We start from the raw sequence: 27645 nt of genomic DNA on the forward strand, positions 1-27645 counted from the left end.
CTAAAATAGAAATATTTATTATATAAACAAAATGTACTATTAATTACAGAATTAATGATTAGTGTCAAGTGGAATCACCTCTTCCAAGTCTTCAATATCATCTCCTTTCAGTTTCAAACTATCACTATCTTTTTCTCCATAGGTAACTGCCCACTGATGACGGTAATGATGAAACATAGAGCCTTCATATGAAGGCAAAGAACTAAATACCTTAAAGGCCTTGATGAGTTCCTCTTTATTTAGTTCTTTTGGGTGTACAAACACCCGGAAGCCATTCTGAAATGAGAAACAGAAATTCTAGCACTTTTTTTTTTTTTTCTTTTCCACACAATTGGATGACATCTTGAACCATATGTATTTTTTTTCTATCAACTTTAAAGGCTACATTTTCTGGGTTGTGTTATATATCTACAGTTTAAATACAGTACAGGATAATGACTTATGTTTATTGAATATTCAATCCTTCAGAATTGAAAATTTAGCATTAAAGTGGCAGAGTGGAGATGGGGGATGATAATTTTACTTGGCATATCTGAATGCTCCCAAATCCAAACACCCATGTCCCAATTAGTTCAGATATGGGGGAATTACTATATAAGTAGATAATTTTATGAATTTTGAGTAGCAGAAATGAAAATAATAATACATACATATACCAAAGGCTTTTTCCCCCTACACGAGGGGGACGCCAAAAAGAAAAAGGCATAGAAACTACTCCCACCCATTCCATTTCCTATATATTCCACTCCCCTTCACCCTCCTCCCTCCCTCTTATCTTGGCACCTCCTGGATGATGGGTCATCCCTGCATCCTGTCCACTGCCCTGGGTCAGAAGCAGTGTTGCAAGACACAGCACATCCACAGCAAGGCCACTTCATAAATTCGGCAACCCCCCCTCTCCATCCCTTCATGCAGAAAAGGAGATGGGGAGAAATCCCTTCGGGCTGCATCAAATTTTTTCTCATACATAATTCCTCACCCCCCATCTCCCACCCACTCCCCCTCATGCATCACAGCATCATCTATACACAAACCCTCTCCATTCACCCCTATCTTCTGTCCCTCCCGTCCTTCTTCCATAGACATTCCTCTCTTTTGTAATGCCCCTTTCACCCCATCCATCCATCTCATCCTAGGATGCCCCCTCATATTCACTCCTTCCACTTCTGCTTTCCACACTTCTTTTACTAATCTTTCTTCACTCATTCTTTCCATATGTACAAACCATCCTAATACTCTTTGATCAACCCTATCTCCCAGTTCCCTTTCCACCCCTGTTTTCCTCCTCACCTCCTCATTTCTCACTCTATCTAGCCTAGTAAACTCTATCTAGCCTAGTAACCCCTAGCATACTTCTCAGACATTTCATCTCAAACACATTCAAACTCCTTCTCTCTTCCTCTCTCATGTTCCATGTTTCTGCCCCGTACAATGCTGTTGGCACAATCACTCCTTCATATAACCTACTCTTAGCATCCATTCCCAGATGTCTATTTCTCATTACACTCTTCAATCCACCAAGGCATTTACTTGCTTCTCTCAATCTACATTCTACCTCCACCCCCACTCCTCCCTTTCCTGCCACATTCACACCCAAGTATCTAAAACTATCCACTTCCTCCAGTCTTTCACCATTAATGCTCACTTCCAGCCTGCTGTCACTCTCTCCCCTTGTACATCTCATCACCTTACTTTTATCCACATTTATCTTCAGCTTCCTTCTTTCACACACCTTCTCAAACTCTGTCACTAACTTCCTCAACCCCATCTGGGGTATTGGCTGCATGTTATTGTGGCAAAGTAGCATGCAGTTGATACTTTAGGGTCTATATGGGGTGCCCCTACTGACCAGAGCCATACATCTTTTTGTCTGAGATAGAGGAAAACTCTGTTCATAGAGAAATGATGACACTTTTATACAACGACTATTCCTCCATTATGCTGTCTCCCAACCCCTTGTTACTGCCCTGTACCATTTCTCTGAATATTCATTTCCTTTTTTTGCCGGACCCTGTGGTGGGGGAAGAGAATGTTACCACCAAGTCTTTCTACTTGAGTCGTAAAAGGCGACAAAAAATGGGACAGGGGATGGGATTAGGAGTCCTACTACCTATAGCCCCAAAAGGGGACATTCCTAAATAAAGAAAAAATAAAATAATAATAAATAAATTAAAATTATAATAATCTACTCTATGTACCAAGAGCTTTTTTCCCTTACAGGAAGGTAGCCAAGTCAAAGTCACATACCTGCTCCCACCTATTCCACTCCTTTCCACCACCCTTTCATCCCTTTCATCTTAGCTCCTCATGGATGACAGGTCATCCCTGTATCCTACCCACTGCCACAGGTCAGAAACAATGTAGCAAGACAGCACATCCACAAAAGTAGCTTCACCTAATCAGCGGCCCCCTCTCCATCCCCTCAGTCACACATAAGCACCCCATATCCCCCACCTCCCAGCCCTCTCTTCCTTGTATAGTAGTATCCTATTAGGTTGGACTAGTAATTGGTTGAATGGTAGAAAACAGAGAGTTGTTTTAAATGGAAAAACTTCTGGATGGAAAAGTGTTGCAAGTGGAGTTCCTCAGGGTTCCGTTCTTGGGCCACTTCTATTCATAGTATATATAAATGATATAGACCATGGACTAAAATCTACTGTTTCCAAATTTGCTGATGATACAAAACTGTGCGGAGTGGCAAATGATCACTCAAACCAATTAGATATTCAAGAAGATTTAGATCAATTACAGCAATGGTCTGAAAAGTGGCTAATGAAATTTAGCACAAGTAAATGCAAGGTAATGCACATAGGTAAAAATAACAGTAAGTACGATTACAAGTTATTTGGAAATTCGTTAACAAAAGTGGATAGTGAAAAAGATCTCGGCATAATTATCAGTAACAACCTCAAATCATCCAAGCAGTGTATTTCAGCCTCTGGGAAAGCAAATAAGATTCTAGGACTGATTGCGCGATCTTTTGATTTCAAAAGTCCATCACTCATTAACAAGCTATATAAAGCGTTAGTTCGTCCACATTTGGAATATGCTGTTTCCGTATGGTCACCGAATCTCATTAAAGACATTGACAGATTGGAAAAAGTACAACGGCGAGCCACAAAACTGATTCCAAATATCAAAAATAAATCATACGAAAATCGACTTAAACATATGAATCTGTTTTCCCTAAAAAAGCGTAGACTCAGAGGTGACTTGATACAGGTCTTTAAAATTCTAAAGGGAATTGACAACATCAAAAGTGACAAAATTTTTACATTGAATGAGAATCAGACAAGAAACAATGGTCTCAAACTCTCCGGAAATAGATTCAATTTGGAAGTAGGTAGAAACAACTTTGCCAACCGTGTAGTTAATGAATGGAATAAACTTCCTGCACAGGTAGTGCAATGTAGTTCAGTTCGAAGCTTTAAGAATCATTTAGATAAATACCTAAGATGCTGTAATGATTATAATTTATCTTATATTTTTTGTTTTTGTTTTGTTATCATTTGTCTGTCTGATTTTCATTTATTATTAGTTGTATGTCAATTTATTATTATTTACTATTTACCTGTTTGTTTATTATTTAACTATACCTATGCATTTATTTATGTATTTTGTTTGTTATTTACATTATCATAGTTTTTGTTTATTATTTTATTATTAATATGATTTTTTTTTCGCATCCGACCTAGATATGGATCAGATGGTCTCCTGTCGGCATGTTCCGCCTTTGTAATCCTTTGTAATCCTTTGTATCATGGAATGAAGCTGAATATCATGAAATGTTATTTGATACAGCTCTTCTAAGGAAAAATATTGAACAAATTAGCAATATAGTCCTTATTGGAGATTTTAACTGCTGTAAAGTCAACTGGGAAGAGTGGAAAGCAAGTGGCAAAGCAGATTCCTAGGGACATACCCTATTAAGTATAGCAATGGAGAATACAATGATCCAATGGTTAAAGGAAGTGACCTGGGTAAAAGGAGCCAGACATCATCAGTGCATTGAACTACTTTTACCCCAGAGGAAAAAGTGACCATGTAACAAGTGAGTTTCAGTTGGAGGATGAGGAAATAGAGCCAAGGAATGAATCATATGGGCAAGGGAGACTTTTAGGAAAGCAGATTACTTTGGGTTGAAAAAATTCTTTGAAGAAACAAACTGGGAGGAATTCATGGATACCACAGGAACAAGGAGAAAATAGGAAATCTTTCTTGACATTTACAACCTAGGAGTGAACAAACATTTGCCAAAGACTAGTGGGGGGGAGGAAGAAGCAGAAACAGGACTTGTTTAACTAAAAGTGTGAGAGTGCAATAACAGCCAGGAACATGGCTTGGGGAAAATGGAGGAAGAAAAGAAGCAAGAAAACAAAGAACTTACATGGAGAAAGAAAGCCATGTTGAAGAAGTGTAGATGCAAAGATGAATCTAAACCATTTTACAGGTTTATAAATGGTAAATTAAGACACTGGGAAGTAATCATCAAATTAATAGTGGGTGAGATCTTTAAAAAAGCTTTAGCTTAGGCAGAAATAATGAATGAAAGTTTCCAATCGGTCTTCACAAAAGAGAGCACTGTTTTTTAGGAAAGTGAGAGGAGCAAAAAACCAGGTATAGAAGTGTTTGCTATTGCAAAGGGAGCATATAGTGAAACATGGTTTGTGTGTTTATTAATTGGTAGGTGGTTGTGCATACAGAGGAGGGACACATTGTTGCCTAAGGAGTCTAGAGCAGCATTTCTCAACCATGATTCCCTGGAACCCTAAGGTTCTGCAAAAGGTCCCTAAGGGTTCCAAGAGAACAAGTGAGATAAGCTAATGCACTTTTGATTTTTTTTTTTTAAGTTCATATATGTAATATAATTAAACACGCACAACATATTCTTGGTTATTGTAATAATGTAATATAGATCATCATCCTATCTAACCTATTATTACAATGAAAATAAAATGAGAAAGATATGGTATACTGTATATGTTTTTTTTTTCACAGGGGTTCCTTGGCATATGCAATTTATTTTAAAGGTTATGCAAGGGTAAAAAGGTTGAGAAACGCTGGTCTAGAGAGTAACTGTCAACATGGCCTTGTTGGCCATAAGAAAAGGCTTTTGTCTGGGGAGTATCACTGTTGGTTGAGCACCCCACTACACTATTGCACACTATTGCTCTCCTCATCTCCTTGTTTCTGACTCCATCCAACCTAGTGACCCCTACCATACTTCTCAGGCATTTCATCTCAAATACATTCAAACTTTTCTCTGCCTCTCTGAAATTCCATGTCTCTACAATGCTGTCAGCACAATCATCCTTTCAATCATCCGCTCATCGAAGCAACACCGCTCGTCGTCGCGCGACCAAGAAGAAGAGGATTTACGACGAAAAAGGAAAACCTGGTTTGTACTGTAGGGTGGGGAGTGAACGTGAGTGCCCGAAATGGTATCTATGCAGTGCTAGTTAATTGTGTTAACTCGAAATTAGCAAAAATGAATGAAAACGACTCGAAAGCCAGTTGCGAATCAGAGCCATCTGGAGGCAATCCACTGAACCGCGATGTAAACAATAAACAAAGCACCACGTGTTACGACAATGATTTCTTAGGGTTTGGTAAGTACGAAAGAAAGAACTTAAGTAGATTATTAGAGATAGAGAGAGAGATGAGCAAAAATAGGACTCGGTGGGAAAATGAAATCATGGACTTAAGAAAAGAGGTCATTGGTTTAATTGATTGTTTATCTAAGACTAACCATGAAATTTCTGACCTGAAAAAAAGCTAACTTGGATCTTACAAACGAAATTAAAGAAATGAAAAGAGACATAAATGAACTGAAGAATGATAATGAAAAGAAGAAAACTAATGATAATAATAGCGAAAATCTAAAGCAGGAAGTGAACAACAAATTCCAAGAATTGACACAAAAGATCGAAGAAAACTTAGGTGGGGACAGTATCCAGGAAATTAAGAAGTGAAAGAAAATATTGAAAATAAAGAAATTGCTTTCAAAGAAATAGTCAAGCAGCAAATGCAAGATAATGCAAAAGACACAATCATTCAAGTGATTAACGAAAAAAAGCAAATTGGGTCAGGGACACAGTAGATAGGAAGAAATGTATTGTGGTTTATGGGCTTAAAGAAAAACAAGGATTGGCGAGGTACATGAGAGAAAAAGAAGAAAAAGAGACAGCAGTAGAAATCCTTAATGAAATTCAGGGGGGAGATAGTGATTCAGGCACAGACTTAGAAGAGACTTACAGAATTGGTCGCTATACTAAGGATAGGAATCGACCTCTAAAGATAAAACTAAGGTCACAAGTGGTAGTAGAAGACATATTTGAAAAAGTAGGTAACTTGGCAAAGAGTGAAAACTACAATAAGATATGGATAAAAAGAGAAATGAGTACTGAGGAATTAGAAAAAGAAAGGGCGCTAAGAGAAGAAGCAAAGGAAAAAAACTTGAAAAGATCAGAGACAGAATGCAAAGAATTCCAGTGGAGAGTAATAGACTTGAGATTAAGACAATGGCGCTTCAAAACGAACAAAACAAGGGAAGAAGAAACCAGGGAGAAGGAAGAAAATTAAAAGTGGCCTATACCAACATTGACGGACTAAATTTCGGGACTGAACGAACTCAATGATTATCTGTTAGAAGCAAAACCAGACATAATGGGAATTGTAGAGACTAAACTAAGAGGTGAAATACCATCCACTGTTATCGGACAAGGTTTATACAACTACTGGATAAAAAACAGGGACAAGAAACAGGGAGGGGGAATCATGTTCTTGGCCAAGAAAGACCTAAAGGTGACAAAAATTGCAGAGAGGGCAAAGGTAATGCTGAATTGATCATGATAAAAGTCGAAGGCAAGAATATGAAAAGTAGAAAGTTTGTGGTGACTTATGTGCCTCCAAAAACAAGCGCTTGGAAAGAAATTGAACATACAAAAATGCTAGATGACACAAGAAAATCACTCAATGAGATACTAATGGGTAAGGGTAATCTGGTAGTTATGGGGGACTTCAATTGCAAAGAAATTTGTTGGGACAGCAAGACAGTGCAAGGAGAGATGACTCGTGGGCAATGTACTGCTAGATATGACCATGGAGTACACAATGACCCAATGGGTCCATGAAAACACAAGGTACAGAAATAATGAAGAGCCATCGAAACTAGATCTAATATTTACAACAGAGCCTGAAATAGTGCATAAAGTCCCAGTATGAGACTCCAATTGGAAAGAGTGACCATGTACTCATCGAAACTATACTAAAGGAAGAAATAGACATAGAGAGGAACGAAAAGCATAGGAAAGGAAGACTGAGGTACAACAAAACAGACTTTACAAAACTAAAGACATTCTTCCGGAATGCAAACTGGGAAATATTTTACGGGAATCAACATCAGTGGAAGAGAAATGGAATATATTGATGGAAAACTACAATGAAGGGGTAAACAGGCATGTACCAAGACAAAAGCGAGAGAGAGAGTACATTAAATGTTGGTTCAACAAAAGATGCAGTGAGGCAAAATACAGAAGGGACAAAGCTTGGAAAAAGTGGAGAAAAGACAAAAAACAAAGCAAATGGCAAATTTATGTTAACTATAGAAATGAGTATGTTAATGTGAGAAGAGAGGAGAAAAGGAACCATGAGAAGGATATTATAGACAAATGCAAAGAGGCAACCCAAACTATTCTATCGGTATGTGAATGGTAAAACTAAAAAACAACAGGAATTGGTGAAACTATGCCAAGGAAACATAGAATACACAGAAGATTTAGAGATGGCCGAAGTCATGAACAATCACTTTAAATCTGTTTTCACCAGAGAGAAAATACCGAATTGTGACATAGACAAAAACAAGAAATCTCCCCTCATGAATGAGTTTACAGCATCACTAAAGGAAATATCAGAACATTTATCAAGGCTGGATGTCAGAAAATCACATGGCCCGGACGGTATTGCAAATTGGATTCTAAAGGAGTGCAAAGAAGAACTAACAGACAAAATACAATTCTTATTAAACAGCTCTCTCAAAGAAGGAAAGATTCCCGAGGACTGGAAAAACGCTAACATTGTACCAATACACAAAGGAGGAAACAAAGAAGAACCCACCAACTATAGGCCAGTATCACTAACAAGCACCATTGACAAAATTTTTGAGAAAATAATCAAGAATAGATGGGTAAAACATCTGGAAGACAATGACATATTAAACCCAAGACAATTCGGATTCAGACAAGGAAGATCATGCTCCACAAACTTAATATGCTTTTACTCAAGACTAATAGACATAGTGCAAGAAAGAAATGGATGGGCTGATTGTGCATTCCTAGACTTTGCAAAAAGCCTTTGACAAAGTACCACACAGAAAACTACTAAAAAAACTGGAACACATAGGAGGAATACAGGGAAACCTACTAAAATGGATAGAGGACTTTCTGACTGGTAGAAAGATGAGAGTAGTGCTCAGAGAAAAATATTCAGACTGGAAAGAGGTGATCAGTGGAGTACCGCAAGGATCTGTGCTGGCACCAATAATGTTTGCTATCTATATGAATGACATGGATGAGGACGTGAAACTGCTACATGAGCTTCTTTGCCGATGACGCCAAACTGCTAAGGAAAATAGAAACTGATGAGGACTGTGAAGCACTGCAAGAAGACCTAAATTAGGGTATGGAACTAGGAGTCAGAAATGGGAAGTGGACTTTAATACGAAGAAGTGTAGCATAATGGAGTTTGGAAAAAAGCAAAAACAGAATATCAGGAAAATATACAATTGGAACCAATGAAGGAAAGAACGTAGGATCCGAAAAAGATTTGGGAGTAATTATCACGAACGACTTGTCCTATGATATACAGATTAACAAAATTGTCGGGGAGACTTACAACTTGCTAAGATCAATAAAAGTGGCGTTTACATACGTGGACGAAGACATGATGAAAAAAATATTGGTTACATTGATAAGGCCTAGATTAGAGTATGCAGCGACATTGTGGTCCCCCAGTACCAAAAAGAATATAAAGAAAATAGAAAGAATCCAAAGAGCAGCTACAAAAATGGCACCTGCACTTGCAAACCTATCATACGAAGAGAGATTGGCTAAACTGGAGTTACCGACACTGGAGCAAAGAAGAGAGAGAGGTGACCTATTGACCATCTACAGAATCATGAAAGGCACAGAGGTACTCGATAGTGAGAACTTACTTAACTGGGACAAAAGAAACACAAGAGGACATGGAAAGAAAATAAAAAAACATAGCTATAGAAGAGAACTGAAGAAAAACAGTTTTCCTCATAGAGTTTTGGACACTTGGAACAAACTGGACAATGAAATAGTATGCGCAAAAACCATTCATGAGTTTAAAAACAAACTAGACACTGCAAGATACAAAGGCGGGACAACACGAGCATAGCTCCCCTTCCCGCAAAATACAACTAGGTAAATACAACTAGGTAAATACAATCTCCTCTTTGCATCCATTCCCAGATGCTTATTTCTCATAACAATTTTTCAATCATCCAAGGCATTTATTTGCTTCTCTCAATCTTCAATTTACCTCTACCTCCACTTCTCCCTTTCCTGCCACATGCGATCCCAAATGCTTAAAGCTATCCACTTCCTCCAGCCTCTCTCCTTTAAAACTTACTTCCAACTCTCCGTCATTCTCTCCCCTTGTACATCTCATCACCTTGTTTTTACCCACATTTACCTTCAACTTCCTCCTATTGCATACCTTCCCAAATTCCATCACTAATTCCCTTAATCCCCCTTTCATCCTACCACAAGCACACTTTTGTCAGCAAACAGCAACTGGCTCACCTCCCACTTCTTTCCATTTTCTTTAACTATCTCCAGTCCCTTGCTCATTACTCTTGCCTTTACCTCCTGCACCACCCCATCCATGTACATACTGAACAGCCACAGCAATATGACACATGCCTGACGCAGTCCTACCTTTACCTCAAACCACTCACTCTCTCCATTTTCCATTATAACACAGGCTCTGCTACTCTCATCAAAACTTGACTGCCCTTAACAGCTTTCTCCCAATCCCATATATCTGTAAAACCTCCCACAGTGCCTTCCTGTCTACCCTGTCATAAGCCTTTTCCAAATCCATGAAGGCCCAAAAACCATCCTCATTTTTTGCAAAAGCTTACATATCTGCCTTACCACAAAAATCTGATTCACACAACTCCTACCTTTCCTAAACTCACACTGTTCCTCACCAATTACTCTCTGTTTCTCTCCTAATCCTCTCAAAACCCTCCCATAAGCCTTCCCAACCACACTCAACAAATTATTCCCTCTGAAACTACTACGCTCACATTTGTCCCCTTTTCCCTCATAAAGCAGAACTATATAGGCCCTCCTCCAGTCCTCTGACACTCTACCCTCCCTTAGACATATATTAAATAACTTCACTAACCAGTTTACTATTACTGTACTTCCCTTCTTCAGACACTCTGCATGACACCCATCTAACCCAGGTGCATTCCCTGCTCTCATCATTTTCAGACCTACTTGCAGCTCATCTTTTATTTCTCCTCCATTTTCATCTCCCATCACTATCATTTTCTTAGCACCTCCCACTGCTACTACCAATCCCTCCCTATCTTCCTCCACATTTAACAGCTCTCTAACATACTCCACCCATCTTCCCCTTACTGCCTCCTCTTCCATTAACCCCTTCCATACGGTGCCGCATACGTACGCGTCATGAGGAGCAAGTGGATACGCGAGGCTGCCATATCGGCACCTTGATTATATTTATTGTAGTTGCCCCTCCGTAATGACATACTCTCTAAACTGTCTGTAATCACATTTTCTATGGTTATCAAAATTCACGGGTGAAAGAGAGAACGATCAATATAAGCGGTGACTATATTTTATGATGCGAGTATTATTACGACACGTCGTACGGCTGGCATCGGCTGCTGCCCGCGAGATTTAAGGCCCGTACTGAAGAGGTTCATATCTGTCCATCTGTGCCTTTTACTTTTTCTTCTCTACTTGACTCACCTCCCCTTCCTCTTTTAATTTCTTTCCAAAACATTGTTTTATTGCTTTCAAAAATTTGTAATACTCCTCCCCATTTTACATTTGTTCTCCTTTTTGCTTCTTTTTATTTCTATACCTCTCATGTTTTTCTCTCATCCTACTTTGCAACCAGTCCCTGAATACTTGCTTCTTTTCTACTACCTTCTTCACTTCATCATCCCACTGCTCACTACCCTTCCTTCTATTCAATCCCATCCCCTTTGTTCCATATCCATCTTTGCACACCTTGTCATTTCCTCTTTGAAACATCCTCATTCCTCTTCCACTCCTACTTCTACTCTCTCACCTTCTCCTTGTACTCCAGCTCCTTTTCATTTTCATTTAAACAGTTTGCTCTAAGCACCTCTCTACCTTCCACCCTTTTCCTCTTTCTCCACCTATCTTCCATTCTCAACTTACCTTCCACCAAAAAATTATCTGATATTCTCCCACTCTCTCCCCAAGAACATGGACATCCAAAAATCTTCCTGCTCTTTTCCTGGATACCACTACATAGTCCATTAATGCCTTATCAACCACCCTTCTGTCCACCACTCTATCCCATATGTGCTTATGCTCGACTTTCTTCTTAAACATTGTATTTGCTATCATCAGCTCTCTAATCACATCTCCATTAACTCTCCACTATGATTTTTACCTGGCACTCTACACTTCCCAACAACTCCATCTATTGGTTCATCCCCTACTCTAGCACTGAGATCTCCCAATACCACTACATTGACATTCCTCCCAAAATTCTACACATTGATTTAAATCTATTCAAAAAGTCTCCCTTTCCTCTACACTTCTCACTACCAGGCCCATATGCACTTACAAAGACCCACATCTCCCTTCCTAGTTTCACTTTCATCCACATTAACCTTGAAGAGACCTCCTTCCACTCCACCATACACTTACCTATCTTCTCACTTACGAGCAGAGCCACCCCTTCCCTTCCTCATCCTCTCCTCACTCCCAATACCCTCCCCACTACACTCCTAAACAATAAATAAACCCTCCCTTTCAACTTAGTTTCACTTAATGCTGACACATCCATCTTTCTTTCCCACAAATATACTACCTATATATTTTTTTTACTCTCATCTGTACCACATCCATGCACATTAAAAGAACCAAACCTTAGGGTTCTGGTTGGAAAACTTCTAGACCCTCTTATGCCTTGACTTCTAATTGGAATGTACCCATAGTGATATAGAGAGCAGGATGCCTAGTCCCACACTCCGGCCTATCTATCACCTTTATGACCTAAGTGGAAAGACTCTGTGGCAGTATTCTTTTTCCCCCTACCATAGGAGAGGCAAAAATGGAAATATATACTCAAAGAAGTAGTACAAGACAGTATTAAGAGAGGGGTAGGACAGCATAACATTGCAATAGTTGCAGCACAATAAAGTAGCATCATTTCTCTATGCTTAGAGATTTCCTCAAGCATAGACAAAATGTGAGGCTCTGGTCTATAAGATCATCCTATATAATCCTTAATGTATCTATTTCATGCTATTGCACAATTTATACCACACAATAACATGCAGCCAGGGTAAATACCCCAGACAGGGTAAATAAATAAATAAAGCATTCATTTACCTTAATAAATTCTGGGCCACAATCTGGTATCCATTTTTCCATTTGATTGATGAGAGAATCGTTTCTTCTTGTCCGGGTCAAAAAGTTCATGAAATAGTGGAAGCTCTCCAATTCTTCCTTTTTGATCTAATGGAAACAATTTTTAATATCAATTTACAACAAACAGCCAAGATTGTTCACAAAATCACATTATGCATATATCAATGATTTTTTCCCCCTTTGTAAGGAGGGTGGCCAAGTCAAAGCATGTCTTGACTCTTCACAAGGATAAAACAGAGCTATGAGAATCCCAATCTTCTTAATCCACATTTAGTTGGTATTTATGATATGCATAAAAATATAATTATGACATTCTTATCCTTTCACCACAGGAGAGAAGGTGGAGTCTTAGTAGTGATATATTACAGATTTAAGAAAAACAGCAAACACAAACAATAATAAAATTCCTCATAAAGGAGATTTGTCTCTGTACATAAAGTTGCATGACTCTGGTCTGTCGGGATGCCACTCAATCATCACCAATTGGGAGCATATGCCTGGGGGGGTGTCATGTCATTTGTACATCAATCTCATTCACCATTATTTCCCCAAGCAAGCCCTATGCTACTACCCCTCACAATCCAAACAGCTCTTGGCAGGATTAGTCAGCTTCCTCCAACCACCATGAGTTGTATGGACATCCCCTTTGAACCCTCCACTGAAGGTTGTCTCTTGTGGAGATAACTCTGTCAGTAGAATCAACATCAAGAGAGTATGCAACTGGCCCATATAGCTGGAGCTGGTATTCACAAACTATGCTGGTAACAGGCCTTGACTGAGTCTAGCAAAGCAGTTGCTGACTTGATGCAAAGCCATACCAGTAATAACCCATAACTCTTTGAAAGCATTTGGTACCAAAGACTGAGATGCCTATTTGAGTCCACATTCAGTCTCCATGTCTTATATATATACTGCAAGACAGGAGTACAGCGACTTCAAGATTCAGATATTTGTCATGTTGCAAAAATATTGACAACTCCATACATCCAGGTTGATATAATCCAGCTGAGCAACCCGATAATACCAGGGACTATGCCAATCCTACAAAGGATTTTCTAACATGAAACACCACTGTTATGCATGTACTACTAAGGTATGTGAAGCTTTCCAAGACTTTGATGAGCTGGGCTTTGGGAGAGCATATGGTGGCCATGGATCTCCTTCAAGAGACCTGGAGTAATGAAATGAATGACTGAGCAGCAATGGTGGCAGTAGAATAAATAATATCCAGTATGGGGGCATAATAATCATCTTGTATAACTTGTTGTGCTTAATGCTAAACTATTTTATTCAGAAGCCCAATCAATTCAAATACCACAAAGTCCCAGTCCTATCCCACAGATGAGTAATATTATCAAGAAAAGTCTATATAATATGTAACCATGTTATAATGGTGAAGAACATGCAAGGTCAAAAGCAAAATACACACCTGTGAAAATAAGTCCATATCGGGTGTTATTTTCAGTAAATGAAGAAAGTCATCATTAGGATCTTTCTTCCTTCTATTAGCAGGCAATGTGAAGACTGGAAAGAAAGCTGAATTGGACACCTTGTCCAAAACCTTTATCTTGAAGTAGAACTGGAAAGGTAAGCCAACTTTGGAATATGCAAAACTCCCCAGTGTTAATGTTACCTTGGTCAAAAGTCTGTTTGGCAAAAACAGGTAAAATTCTGGGTACAACTGATCAAAGAAACAACACTGGAAGGCAAAACTGACATTAAGTCTGTATAAAAATTTGGTGTCAATAACAGGGCAAATTATCTTAATCTTGCCTTTCTTGTGTTCTTTTAATAAAGGCTCTAAAAACATGGGTAATTTATCTTTTTCTGAGTCTTTCCTACCCTGAATGAAATACGAGTAACATTTTTTCAGGTCTAAATTGGAAATTACGACTCTGTCGCCAAAGCTATGCTGGAACCTTTGAAGTTCACTTCTAAATCCTGCATGTGGTTCATATAACACTAAGTTATTTTCAGTTTTAGATAACAACAGCTTTGTTAAGATGCCTGGCCCTGGGCTGGATTCAACAATACTATCAGTTTTCTTTAGGTCTTTTTTCAGATGATTCACAAGACACTGTGCTGCATCTTTTTCAATAATATATAATGCATTTGTTTGTAATGACTCTTTTTTCATCTTGCTAACCAGATCTTGAACTTCCTGAGAAGCAGATTGAAATACAGAAGAAGAAGTTGTCCTTATTCTTTTGTTCTTTACAGTTTTTGGTTCTTGACTTTTAGATTGCAACTCCTTCTTTGTGGTCTGCTTTTTCTTTGTTAATTTGTGTATGAACATCTCTGGTTCCTCCTCATGGTCATCGGTTATCTTGGTAGCAAATCGGTAAGTTCCAGGGCCAAAAGCTATATGTCGTATATTCATAAAATTTGGACACCATGCCTTCCATGCTTCTCTTGTGACACACAGCATTTCTGAAAAATGAAGAAAGAAATCTGTCTGTAAAATATACTCATGAATGATGATTATAAAAGATGAGCAAAAATACTATTAAGGAAAATAATAGTATGTTGACATCTTCAGAGTAGAGAGTTGAGAGAGAACATGCTCTGAATAAAAAAAAACATCAACCAGATGTTGGTAAGGCATCAAGCATGATAAAAAATTATATGAAGATTTTTCCATAAGAATAACCAACATTGATAAGGAGTACAAGAACTGCAGATATTACTCACAACTTTGAGTTGTAAAATGAGCCCATTCTCACATTACATTGATTTATATTACATACATATACCAAGGCTTTTTCCCCCTTACAAGGGGGTAGCCAAAAAGAAAAAGGCAAAAAACATTCCCACCCATTCCATCCCTGAATACACTCCACACCCCTCCACCCTCCCTCTTATCTTAACACCTCCTGAATGACGGGTCATCCCTGCACCTTGTCCACTGCCCTGGGTCAGAAGCAGTGTCGCAAGACACAGCACATCCACAGCAAGGCCGCTTCATTAAATCGGCGACCCCCCCCTCTCCGTCCCCCAATTGCATAAAATGAGAGGACGGGGAGAAATCCCTTCGGGCTGCGTCAAATTTTGCTCACACATACTACCTCACCCCCATCCCCCCGCCCATTCCACCTCATGCTATCACAACATCATCCATATACAACCACTCTCCATTCACCCCTGTCTTCTGTCCTCTCCCGTCCTTCCTCAACAGGCATTCCCCTCTTCCCCAAAGCCCCCTTCACCCCATCCATCCACCTCATCCTAGGACGTCCCTTCATGTTCACTCCCTCCACATCTGCCTTCCACACCTCTTTTACTAGTCTTTCTTCACTCATTCTTTCCATGTGTCCAAACCATCCTAATATTCTTTCATCAACCCTATCTCCCAGCTCCCTTTCCACCCTCGTTCTCCTCCTCACCTCCTCATTTCTCACTCTATCTAGCCTAGTAATCCCCATCATACTTCTCAGACACCTCATCTCAAACACATTCAAACTCCTTCTCTCTTCTTCTCTTATGTTCCATGTTTCTGCCCCATACAGTGCTGTTGGCACAATCACTCCTTCATACAGTCTCCTCTTAGCATCCATTCCCAAATGTCTATTCCTCATTACACTCTTTAATCCACCAAGGCATTTACTCGCTTCTCTCAATCTACATTCTACCTCCACTTTTACTCCGCCTTTCCATGCCACATTTGCACCCAAGTATCTAAAACTATCCACTTCCTCCAGTCGCTCTCCCTTAATGCTCACTTCCAGTCTACTGCCACTTTCACCCCTTGTACATCTCATCACCTTATATATATATATATATATATATATATATATATATATATATATATATATATTTTGCTGGATATATATATATATATATATATATATATATATATATATGTATGATATAAGTGGAGTAGGAAACACAGGTCTTAGTCTAAGACTCCTGTGTTTCCTACTCCATTTATGTCAACCTGTCAGAATGTCTCAATATATATATATATATATATATATTGTCAGTGTATTTGGGCAGGAGTTTTTCTCTAATGCATGTTTCATTAAAAGTGATGGCTAGTTGTGCATTAATAATTTTCTTAATGGTATTTTCCATATACCTTATTAAGGATTTGTTTTCCTTAGGAAGGAAATTTATGACTTGGCTGTATGTAGTCATATTAGCTAGATCGCGATTTCGGGTTCAAGACCCTTCTTCAGTAGCTATAGGGATAAGAATTAATCCGAAGATTCTAGTAAAGATCTAAGTTTTATACTAGAGTTACTATACTTGCTAATCACTGGGGGAGGTCACCTGGTATTACGGGCAGGGACGAAATGTCACGTGCGCTAGGGAGCCTCCGGGTTTGTGTTGTGGCGGAATGTGGCGTTTTGTCTCGTAGTTGGACGAGTGGCGTTTTGTCTCGTATTGGCGTTTGTGGTGTTATGTCTCATGTTTTTATTTGTAACGGTTTGTCTCATGCTTGGAAGGGCTCTGAGGTCTTCTGCTTGTACATTTAGGTTTGGGCTCAACTCTTTAATGTACAACGCTTCTAAAATTGGGAGGCGTCTATCGTCAGTACATAAATCCAAAATCTCGGTGTTTTTCTCTAGTGTCTCTCTTACTAGTGTTATGCCGTGGGCTTCTCTTAAATGATTTTTAGGGGCTCCAGATGTCAGGTGGTATGAGAGGCGACGGGATAACCTCATTGTCGTCATGCCAATATAGGTGGATGGGAGGGCTTCACAGTTCCCTCGTGTACATGTGAACCTATAGATGGCATGTGATTTCTGAAGTTCCTTTCTCTCTTGTAGGGGGCTGTTTCTAATAAGAAGGTGGTGTTAGCATCTAGACCTCCTAGAAGACGTAATCTACCACCAAAATCTCCTAGACATTCATCTACCACCTCTGCTTATACTATCGGCACGACACCGATGCATTTCGGTGCAGTCAGAGTAGCCTGGTACTCGACCTGACATCTTCACGCACCTGGTCACTACGGGTCAGGTCGCTATTGTCCAGGCAGACACCTCACGCGCAGTTGGACGCCTCGCCAACCCTAAAGGATTGCCACCAAGCCAAGCATTGATACACATTATATTTAAATCCCTTTCCTACGGGATATGTCTATCCTGTCCAACCTCGGACAACTGTATGTCATTTGTAAATATGTATATGCAATGTATAAGGTAGTTAAAACCTATCCTGATCTCTAATATTTGCTAAAACTGCATCTTGTAAATAAATATTATCTCGTCGGCAACCTAACCACGAGCCATGTATATAAGCACCTCCTGTCACCAAATAAAGAGGAGAAAGACCACAGAGAGAGACAGAGCTACACGTTGCTCCGCTGCTTTTTATTCAAAGCCTCCGAACACCGCTCAACTACGACCACGTACTACCACAACTCATATGTTGAGATACCATCCAACAGTGGCTAGTTTTCTTAGTTTTATAATAAATCACTAGATTTAGTATTTTTTCTGGATTGACTGGTTTAATGTTTCTTTTTATAATTTGCTTCATAATGCGTTCATCTTCTTTATAAGCTGACGAAAAAGTGGATTTATAATATATGTTGATTTTCTCTTTATTTTGTTTATCATTGTTGTTGTTATGCCAGCCGTCCATTATTTTCTTTGTTTGAAAATGTATCTCTTTTTCATTGAAGCCGTTATTGATCAGAACTTGAGTGGAACGTTCGATTTCATCATGCACTTGTGTCCATATGCTGCAGTGAGTTAGTGCTCTTCGAATATAGGCACTGATGGTAGAGTCCTTATATCTTTGAGGGCACTCACTGGATCCATTAAGGCAGTGTCCAGGGTTAGTGGGTTTTGTGTACACTGTTGTATTAAAAGAATTTTCATTTTGTTTCACTAAGAGGTCGAGGAAGGGTAAAGCTCCGTCAATGCTATCTTCCATAGTGAAAGTGAGTTCAGATGTCTCTTGTAATAGGTGGCGGAGTTTTTCAGCTTCATTGCTGTTATTGGTTTTAATGAAGACATCATCAATGTATCTACAGTAAATATCTGGCTTTTCTGTTTTACTGAATACTTCTTCTACGCACCCCATGAAGAAGTTTGCCATTAATACTCCAAGGGGGGATCCCATTGCAACTCCATCAATTTGGCAATATTTGTTTCCACGGGGGCAAGTGAACGGGACTTCTTTTGTACAGCATTCAAGCAGTTTACGTAGTGTAAGTTCTGGAATGTCTAGTATAGGTGTAGTGTTATCGTGGTACACTTTGTTGATGATGTAATCAATTGTTCGATCTACGGAAATATTAGTGTATAACCCCTCCACATCAAGAGAAGCGATTCTACCTTTAGCAGAGTTTGCCTTAATAATGTCTAGGAAATCAGATGTAGATTGTAGACTATAGGTGGCGGGAGTGTAGGGAGTTAGAATAGAGCACAGTTTCTTGGCGAGTTTGTACGTAGGTGCAGGGATTTGTGAGATTATGGGACGGAGTTTATTACCAGGTTTGTGTGTTTTGACTGTCCCATAGCAGTAACCCATACCATACTCTCCTGAAAGTTTATATATATATATATATATATATATATATATATATATATATATATATGTATATATATGTATATATATATATATATATATATATATATATATTTTTTTTTTTTTTTTTTTTTTTTTTTTTTTCCATTGGTCTTTTTCACCACAAAGGATTTACAAAGGAAGATACAAGAAAAAAATTAAATAAATAGATAATGATATATAATACACAAACAGATAAATAAATAATAATAAACATATATATAATAACTTATAATAGATAATATATAAATAAAAATTACATACATACATACATATACCAAGGCTTTTTCCCCCTTACAAGGGAGGTAGCCAATAAGAAAAAGGCATAAAATCACTCCCACCCATTCCATCCCTAAATACACTAAACTCCCCTCCACCCTCCCTCCCATCTTAGCACCTCCTGGATGACGGGCCATCCCTGCACCTTGTCCACTGCCCTGGGTCAGAGGCAGTGTCGCAAGTCACAGCACATCCACAGCAAGGCCGCTTCATTAAATCGGCGACCCCCCTTGCATAAAAGGAGAAGATGGGGAAACAATCCCTTTGGGCTGCATCAAATTTTGCTCACACATACTACCTCACCCCCCATCCCCCCACCCATTCCACCTCATGCATCACAACATCATCCATATACAACCATTCTCCATTCACCCGTCTTCTGTCCTCTACCGTCCTTCCTCAACAGACATTATCCCTCTTCCCCAAAGCCCCCTTCACCCCATCCATCCATCTCATCCTAGGAAGTCCCCTCGTGTTCACTCCCTCCACATCTGCCTTCCATACCTCTTTTACTAGTCTTTCTTCATTCATTCTTTCCATGTGTCCAAACCATCCTAATACTCTTTCATCAACCCTATCTCCCAACTCCCTTTCCACCCCAGTTCTCCTCCTCACCTCATTTCTCACTCTATCTAGCCTAGTAACCCCCATCATACTTCTCAGACACCTCTTCTCAAACACGTTCAAACTCCTTCTCTCTTCCTCTCTTATGTTCCATGTTTCTGCCCCATACAGTGCTGTTGGCACAATCACTCCTTCATACAGTCTCCTCTTAGCATCCATTCCCAAATGTCTATTCCTCATTACACTTTTTAATCCACCAAGGCATTTACTCGCTTCTCTCAATTTACATTCTACCTCCACCTTCACTCCACCTTTTCCTGCCACATTTGCACCCAAGTATCTGAAACTATCCACTTCCTCCAGTCGCTCTCCCTTAATGCTCACTTCCAGTCTGCTGCCACTTTCACCCCTTGTACATCTCATCACCTTACTTTTACCCACATTTATCTTCAGCTTTCTTCTTTCACACACTCTCCCACACTCTGTCACCAATTTCCTCAATCCCTCCTCCGATCCTGCCACAAGCACAGTGTCGTCTGCAAACAACAGCTGGCTCACCTCCCACTTTTCTCCATTTTCTTTAACCATCTCCAATCCCTGACCCACTACCCTTGCATTTACCTCTCACACCACCCTATCCATGTACAAGTTGAACAGCCAGGGTGACATAACGCATCCCTAATGAAGTCCCACCTTTACCTCGAACCACTCACTCTCTCCATTTCTAATCCTGACACATGCTCTACTACTCTCATAAAAACTCTTGACAGCTCCTAGAAGCTTTCCTCCTATCCTGTATATCCGCAAAACCTCCCACACTGCCTTCCTGTCTACCCTATCGTAAGCCTTTTCTAGATCCATAAAAGCCAAAAAAACATCCTTCCCCTTTCCTATAGCTTTCTCACATATCTGTCTTACCACAAGAATCTGATCTACATAACCTCTACCTGTCCTAAATCCACACTGTTCCTCACCAATTACTCCCTCTGTTCCTCTCCTAATCCTCTCAATCAAGATCTTCTCATAAGCCTTCCCAACTACACTTAACAAGCTAATCCCTCTGAAACTACTACACTCACACTTGTCCCCTTTTCCCTTGTAAAGCGGAACTATACACGCACTCCTCCAGTCCTCCGGCACTCTACCCTCTCTCCAGCAAACATTATATAACCTTACCAGCCAATCCACCATCACTGTACCTCCTCTTTTTAGACATTCTGCATGACATCCATCCAGACCAGGTGCTTTACCTGCTTTCATCATCTTAACAACTGCCTTCACTTCATCCTTCCTTATATCTCCTCCATTTTCCTCACTCATAACAGTCATTTTCTTAGCATTTCTCACTGCAACTATCTTTCCCTCCCTATCCTCCTTCACATTAAGCAACTCCTAAAATATTCCCTAAAATATAAATTAAACATGAATAATGAATAAATTATAATAAATAAATAAAATATATAGCAGGCATTACAGCACATTTCTTAGGTATTCATCTAAATCTTAAAATTTCAAACTTGACTACATTGCACTGCCTCTACAGGAAGTTTATTCCATTAATTTACTACTTGAATGGTAAAGTTGTTTCTATACACTTCCAAATTAAATCTACTTCCTGACAGTTTGAGACCATTATTTCTTGTCTGAGTTGCATTCAGTGTGAAAATATCATCACTTTTGATGTTCTCAACTCCCTTTAGAACCACCCCTTGTTTTTCCATTTACCATGCCTGCATAGGAAAATAACAGGACACAAGAAATCAAACTAGACACAGATGTGGAAGATGCAATGATGAAATTGAAAATCTTCCATACAGAAGGCCCAAATATGACCTAACATGCATCTAAAACACCTTGGCCCAAAAGCCAAGGTCTACACTGATACATTCAACCATTCAATGGTCATACAACAGAATTCCAACAACCTGGAAAAAAAACATATAATACCCATATTAGAATCAAACAAACCAGAAACCTACAGACCTATTATATTACTATCCACCATATCCAAGTTAATGGAAATATTATATATTAGCATAAAAAAAACCATGACTATTCTACCCAACTTCCCCAACCAACATAAATTCAAGGAGGGACATTTTACCAACACACTATCACAAATGTCACACAAGTGCTAGAGGAGAAAAAAAAAAAAAAAGGAAACAGCCACAAAGAATAGTCATGGCAACAAGAGATATCAACATAGATCATATTGACAGACATTAGCAACAAAGACAAGATATGGCTACCAAACTTCTTAGCTAGTAACCAGTGTTGAATAACCCAAAACAAAACAAAATCTGGAATGACTGAACATTTGAGTCCCACACGGAGCAAGTCTCACCTACATGATTCAACCTCTTCACAAGTGAAATATATAGATATAGAGTAGAGCCTCGGTTCTCGAACATCTCACAAGTTGAAAAAAAAAATTTTGCTCCAGTGGTTGACCAAACTATTGGTTCTCAACCAACCCAAACAGAGCTGAGGGAACCCAAATGCATAGGAAGATGTATGATGGAGGAGTCAAGCATTAGTTATGTTTCCATCTTTGTTGTTCACATACATGGTCATCTACTGTGTTTCTTTCTCTCTCTCTTTTATTCATTTATTATAATTTTCTTAATTCAGTATTAGCCCATAATCATGATTCCAAAGAAAGCAAGTTTATCCAGTACTCCTACTGATAGTGAAAAGAGGAAAATAATGATGAAAACAATAAAGTTCAAGAAAAAAATTATCAACAAGTATACAGAGGGTGTTTGGGTACCTGATCTGGCTAAGCAATTACCATTACCATTGATAAAGTTCCATGCCCCACTTCACTGGTTACACTGTGCTCCACAGGGCCATTATAGATACAGTATCAACACCAATAAGTATCCTCAATACACATATTAATAACATCATAGGTTTTCGTGAATAAGTGGGTCTTCAGTGCAATCTTAAAGGTTATCAAGGTATCACAGTTCTTGACTTTCACAGGTAGTCCATTATATAATCATGGAGCAATGCTTTCAAATGCTCTAAAACCCCTTTCCAAGTTAACTTGGGGCTCAAAGAGCCTGTACTGCTCAACAGTGTGTCTCAGAGCAGTATGGCATGGCAAAAGCAACCATCAGCTCTATATTGAAAAACAAATATTATTACAATATCCAAAGCTGCCTAAGGAGTGACTGAAGTCATGGAATGGATTAAAATTACTTGCATTATTTCTTATGGGGAAAATTGTTTCAGCCTTGACCAAACTGGTTCTGGAACAGTTTTCTAGAATGGATTGTGGTCAAGAACCAAGGTTCTACTGTATAGTGAACCCTTGATGTATCAAACTAATTGGAGGGAAAGCTTGGTCATTATACCCAAAACTTCAATATATCCAAAGGTTTTATTATATCAAACTTTCTACATATATTAAACTTTGTATATGCCCTTATATCTATTTGGTATTTCTAAACATTTTTCCCTATAATCACTGGATTAAGCCATACAGTTGCCCAGTGGAAACCGTGATGAACTCAGGACTGGATGGTTGAGAGTTCAATTCCCAAAATCTGCTACAGGATTTGTGTGTTGGTTCCTGATATCCCTGGCCAGGCAGGGAGGCAACCCAGCATCAATCTAAAAATCCCAACCAGGACAGACCTTAGGCCTACCCCTGAGGATGGTGAGCAGAATCAGAGCATCCAACTTTTTTGCTGAGGTGGTTCACCACACAGCTCACATATTACTAACTGATCAAAGTCTTCCATATCAGTTGCCATTATCTACTCCATTTCCTTCCCAGTTTCAACTTTCTCAAACTAAATCCTACTGCATCATCTTAGTTTTCTAAACACAGCTTCAAGTTGTTATTTATTCATTTATTCTATCTTATCTATTCTATTTCATCTATTCTATAATAACATGCTACAAACTCCTCTATTAAGGGCACTGTTCTAGCCTCCTGATAGGGAAATTCATGACATTAAACAGAATCATCATCATCATCATTAATATTATCATTTTTTCCTTTCTCAGTTTACTAACTTCTAATCACCTTTAAGCACTTGCTACCAGTACCCTATCACAATAATCAAATATTCTCAATAGTTTTCTTAAGTTATTATCTATGATTCACCAGCGACATTAAGTTAATTGTGACCATTTACTATCACATTTTAAAAGAAACTATACACTAAGTCACCAAATGTGCAGTATTTCAAACATGCCCACAATTCATACCATTCTTTTTTTTCACTAAGAGAAGCTAAAAGCCTATAGATGCTAAGGCAGTTTCAGGATAAAAACAATCCACCAGAAACATTTTTTTTCCAGGCACCATCATAGCCTGACAGCCATGTTATTAGCATTGATATCAGTAAGATATAAAATGTTTTGGAAATCTCAGCTGGATTTTGGCAAAACATATCCTAACCTTGTTGAAAAAATATTTTCTAACTTTTTTTTTTTTTTATAAGAGTCAAGTATCTCCTACAAAAAAGATCTGGAGGCAACAGATTGACTGATTGATTCTGGTAAAAGGAAATAGTCATACATTGAAAACAGCATGTGACACCAAAATCAATATATGGAGAAAATAGTCACTTTGAAATAATATAGCCTCAAAGAGGTCAGAATAAAAATAACTATCCTCTCCCATACAGAAGGAGTGACATGCTGTGAACAGCAAGAAAACAAAACATAAAATTAGGATACATTGATAGGACAATTTATAGTTTCACCCAACCATAGAATTTGATATGTGGCTTATGTGTTTCTGGTGAGAAATGTTGTGATATGAACGATGGTGTACATCATATCTGTCGCAAATGCGTACATTTGAAGTAATTAAGTATTGAAGTTATGCACTTATGCCTACATCTCCCGAACGATCTGGGGGGACATGTGGGAAATCGGGGGTTTTGGGTGGGGAAGACTAATAAATAGAGTAATGTGCATTGCAAAACAGGTATAAAATGAACAAAAACACGTAAAATCACATTTTAGGGCCGGAGTCCAGCGGTAGCCATCTTTGTTTTTTTTACCAACGATTCGAAAAATGTCTCGCTAGATCTGTTACACTTAGCGAAGTCCACTCCAGCCGCGCAAGACTTCCTAACCGTAAACTAATGTTACCTCCGTTAGGTTAGGTTAGTTTAGTTTACGGTTACCAAGTCTTGCACGAGCGGCTGCCCTAAATCTAGCGCTTCTACTCACAAATACTTACAATCGTTAGTAAACAAACATGGCGCCACGCGCGGTACCCGCCGATATGGGATATTTTTGTTTTTTATGGGTTTCTTTAGTCTTCTTCATTTTACACCTGTTTGGCAATGCGCATTACTCCATTTATTAGTCTCCCCCCACCCAAAAAACCCGATTTCCCACACGTCCCCCCAGATCGTTCAGGAGATGTAGGCATAAGTGCATAACTTCAATACTTAATTACTTCAAAAGTATGCATTTGAGACGGAAATGATGTACACCATCGTTCATATCACATTTCTCACCAGAAACACATAAGCCACATATCAAATTCTATGGTTGGGTGAAACTATAAATTGACCGTAACTTTCACTGTACACACCTAAAACTGTAGTTTCCTTACTTACTTACTCCACATTCCTTACTACAAAACTACTGGGCATAATATTTGCCTACTACCTCTAAATTAATGTGCACCTAGTGACCTACTATCAAAATATATATTCATTGAGTCAGTATGGAGGCTTTCAGGAGATGGCTAGACAAATTCCTGGACAACATCCGAGATAAGCTTCCAATCTTGCATAGCCCAACCTCACAAGCAGCAGCAACAACCTTAATCCCAGACCAGTTACAATACTTGAGCCTTGGACAAAGACGTGGGAGTGGAGTGTCCCCAAACTGCATGGTGTTAACACCAAAAACTACCTACAAGGTCTACAAGGTATATTCTTAAGGGGGTTGGTCCTCTAAAACAAAAATACTAAATAGAATAAGACTACTTTTAACTTTAACTAAGACCCCCACAGATTTGAGGTCCATCTATTACAATTAATGATGACAATAATGTTATGACTTTGTTGACATCTAAAACAAATGCTGTCATTTTTAACTGCTTATTTATATAAACAATAAAGTAAATCAAAGGTTTGCCTATGGTATATTTCAGAAATTCACGGTCTCCTCTTTGTCCTTTGAGTTTAATTCTCTAGGACTCAGACCAACATATCCGTTGAACCTTAAAACCTTTTGCCACAGGCCCTAAAACTAAAAGAAAGGTGTACTGTACATACATCCCCTTCAACCATTTACTTACAGCATATTATGCCCCTCAGACAGTTTATGAGCTACAAGATCAGTTTGCAATAATTGTTATGAAGAACGACCCCGGTATTGTAGATATACGAATAATATATTGTTTGTGCGTTTATTTAAGGTACAACATTTCAAGAAACATTATATATTATATACAATGACCATGACCTATCTTTTGGTACATGTGCAAAATTAGTTATAACTTGCATGTTTTTTCACAACTCATTGATGCTTTATAAATAATGAATTATGTAAATACACTAACGGACTTATGGGTGGTCCATTTCGGGCGACATATTATAGGTTAATTAGAACGTCGTAGAGTGAAGTTAATCAAAAAGACAACATTTGCAACTACAAATTAAATTTACAGATATTCTGAAGATTAATAGGGACGGACAAAATAAGTTATTTCCTTTTGTACTGTTGCAATTGAATTTGTCCAGGTTGAATTTTTTGCACAGTCCGGAGGGATTCAGTTTCTCTGCATACCAATGTTCCTGTGGTTAGAACGATAGATTTCATATGCGACAAAGTTTACAGAAGCGGACCAGCCCCCGGACTTAACATACTTGAAGAACACCTACGGACCCTGCTTCAATTCTGCACAAAAGAAGCCCCATTCCGCTCTCCCCGTGGGAAACTCTACCGCCAAACTGATGGAGTAATTGAGTCGCCTTGAGATCCCGCGCCGCCCCCCTTGGTGTACTGTTTGCCTATTTTTTCATGGGGACTGTAGAAGAAATTATTTTTAGCCATCTTGAAAAACCTAGCCTTTATTGCAGATATAGAGATGATATATTTGTAAAAACTGACTCCCTTTCAGAAATTGATATCTTGAGGAGGAAGTTCATGGAGGTGTCTGGACTTAACTTCACCGTAGAGCACGGTGAAAGAGGTTCCCTCCCCTTCCTGGACGTCCTACTCAAGCAGAATAATTGTCCTTCTTTTTCTTATAGTGTCCACGTCAAATATACTGTGGTGTGAGCGTGAGTGTGTATGGCGCGGATGGGGACGGACGGTTGGTACCCCCTCCCCCTCTCTGGGAGGGGGGGAGAAGGGGTCAAAGGGCATGAGCGCTGGTATCCCCTTCCCACCCGAATGCGGGGGGGGGGGGTGGCCTCACGTTGGCTTGGGTGGCACAGTGCCGAACAAGGACCGCGCGTGGGTGGTGGTGAATGCGAGTGTGAGTGGAGTGTACAGTACCCGGAAAGGGGGATACGATAAGCTAGCATTAATGGTTAGGAGGTAGGGAATTAGGCTAGAGAAGTGGAGAGTTAAGTGCCGCAAAGGAATGTAAGGGCCCACCCAG

General features: G+C 39.1%; 1 protein-coding gene across 1 annotated transcript; it reads right to left on the reverse strand.

The window, feature by feature from the left end:
- mtTFB2 (mitochondrial transcription factor B2) lies at positions 1-27025 on the reverse strand. Its single transcript, XM_076197197.1, has 4 exons — positions 26983-27025; positions 14122-15122; positions 12654-12779; positions 1-276 (listed from the first exon to the last, which is right to left on the reverse strand). Exons 2-4 carry the CDS (start codon positions 15118-15120, stop codon positions 52-54), a joined length of 1350 nt encoding a protein of 449 aa, XP_076053312.1. The 5' UTR covers positions 15121-15122; positions 26983-27025; the 3' UTR covers positions 1-51.
- Between the last annotated feature and the right edge of the window lie 620 nt (positions 27026-27645).

This window comes from Oratosquilla oratoria, chromosome 13, assembly GCF_046742065.1.
Source record: "Oratosquilla oratoria isolate Oo_2021 chromosome 13, ASM4674206v1, whole genome shotgun sequence".
NCBI classification, from domain to species: Eukaryota; Metazoa; Arthropoda; class Malacostraca; order Stomatopoda; family Squillidae; genus Oratosquilla; species Oratosquilla oratoria.

What these genes read in the sequence shown, in the direction of transcription:
- mtTFB2 (XM_076197197.1), bottom strand. Translation starts at nt 15,120, where the DNA reads ATGCTGTGTGTCACAAGAGAAGCATGGAAGGCATGGTGTCCAAATTTT. An exon ending in ATATGGACTTATTTTCACAG is followed by an intron (nt 12,780 to 14,121) that starts GTGTGTATTTTG and finishes TGTTTCCATTAG; the next exon opens with ATCAAAAAGGAAGAATTGGA. An exon ending in GTGGCCCAGAATTTATTAAG is followed by an intron (nt 277 to 12,653) that starts GTAAATGAATGC and finishes TTCTCATTTCAG; the next exon opens with AATGGCTTCCGGGTGTTTGT.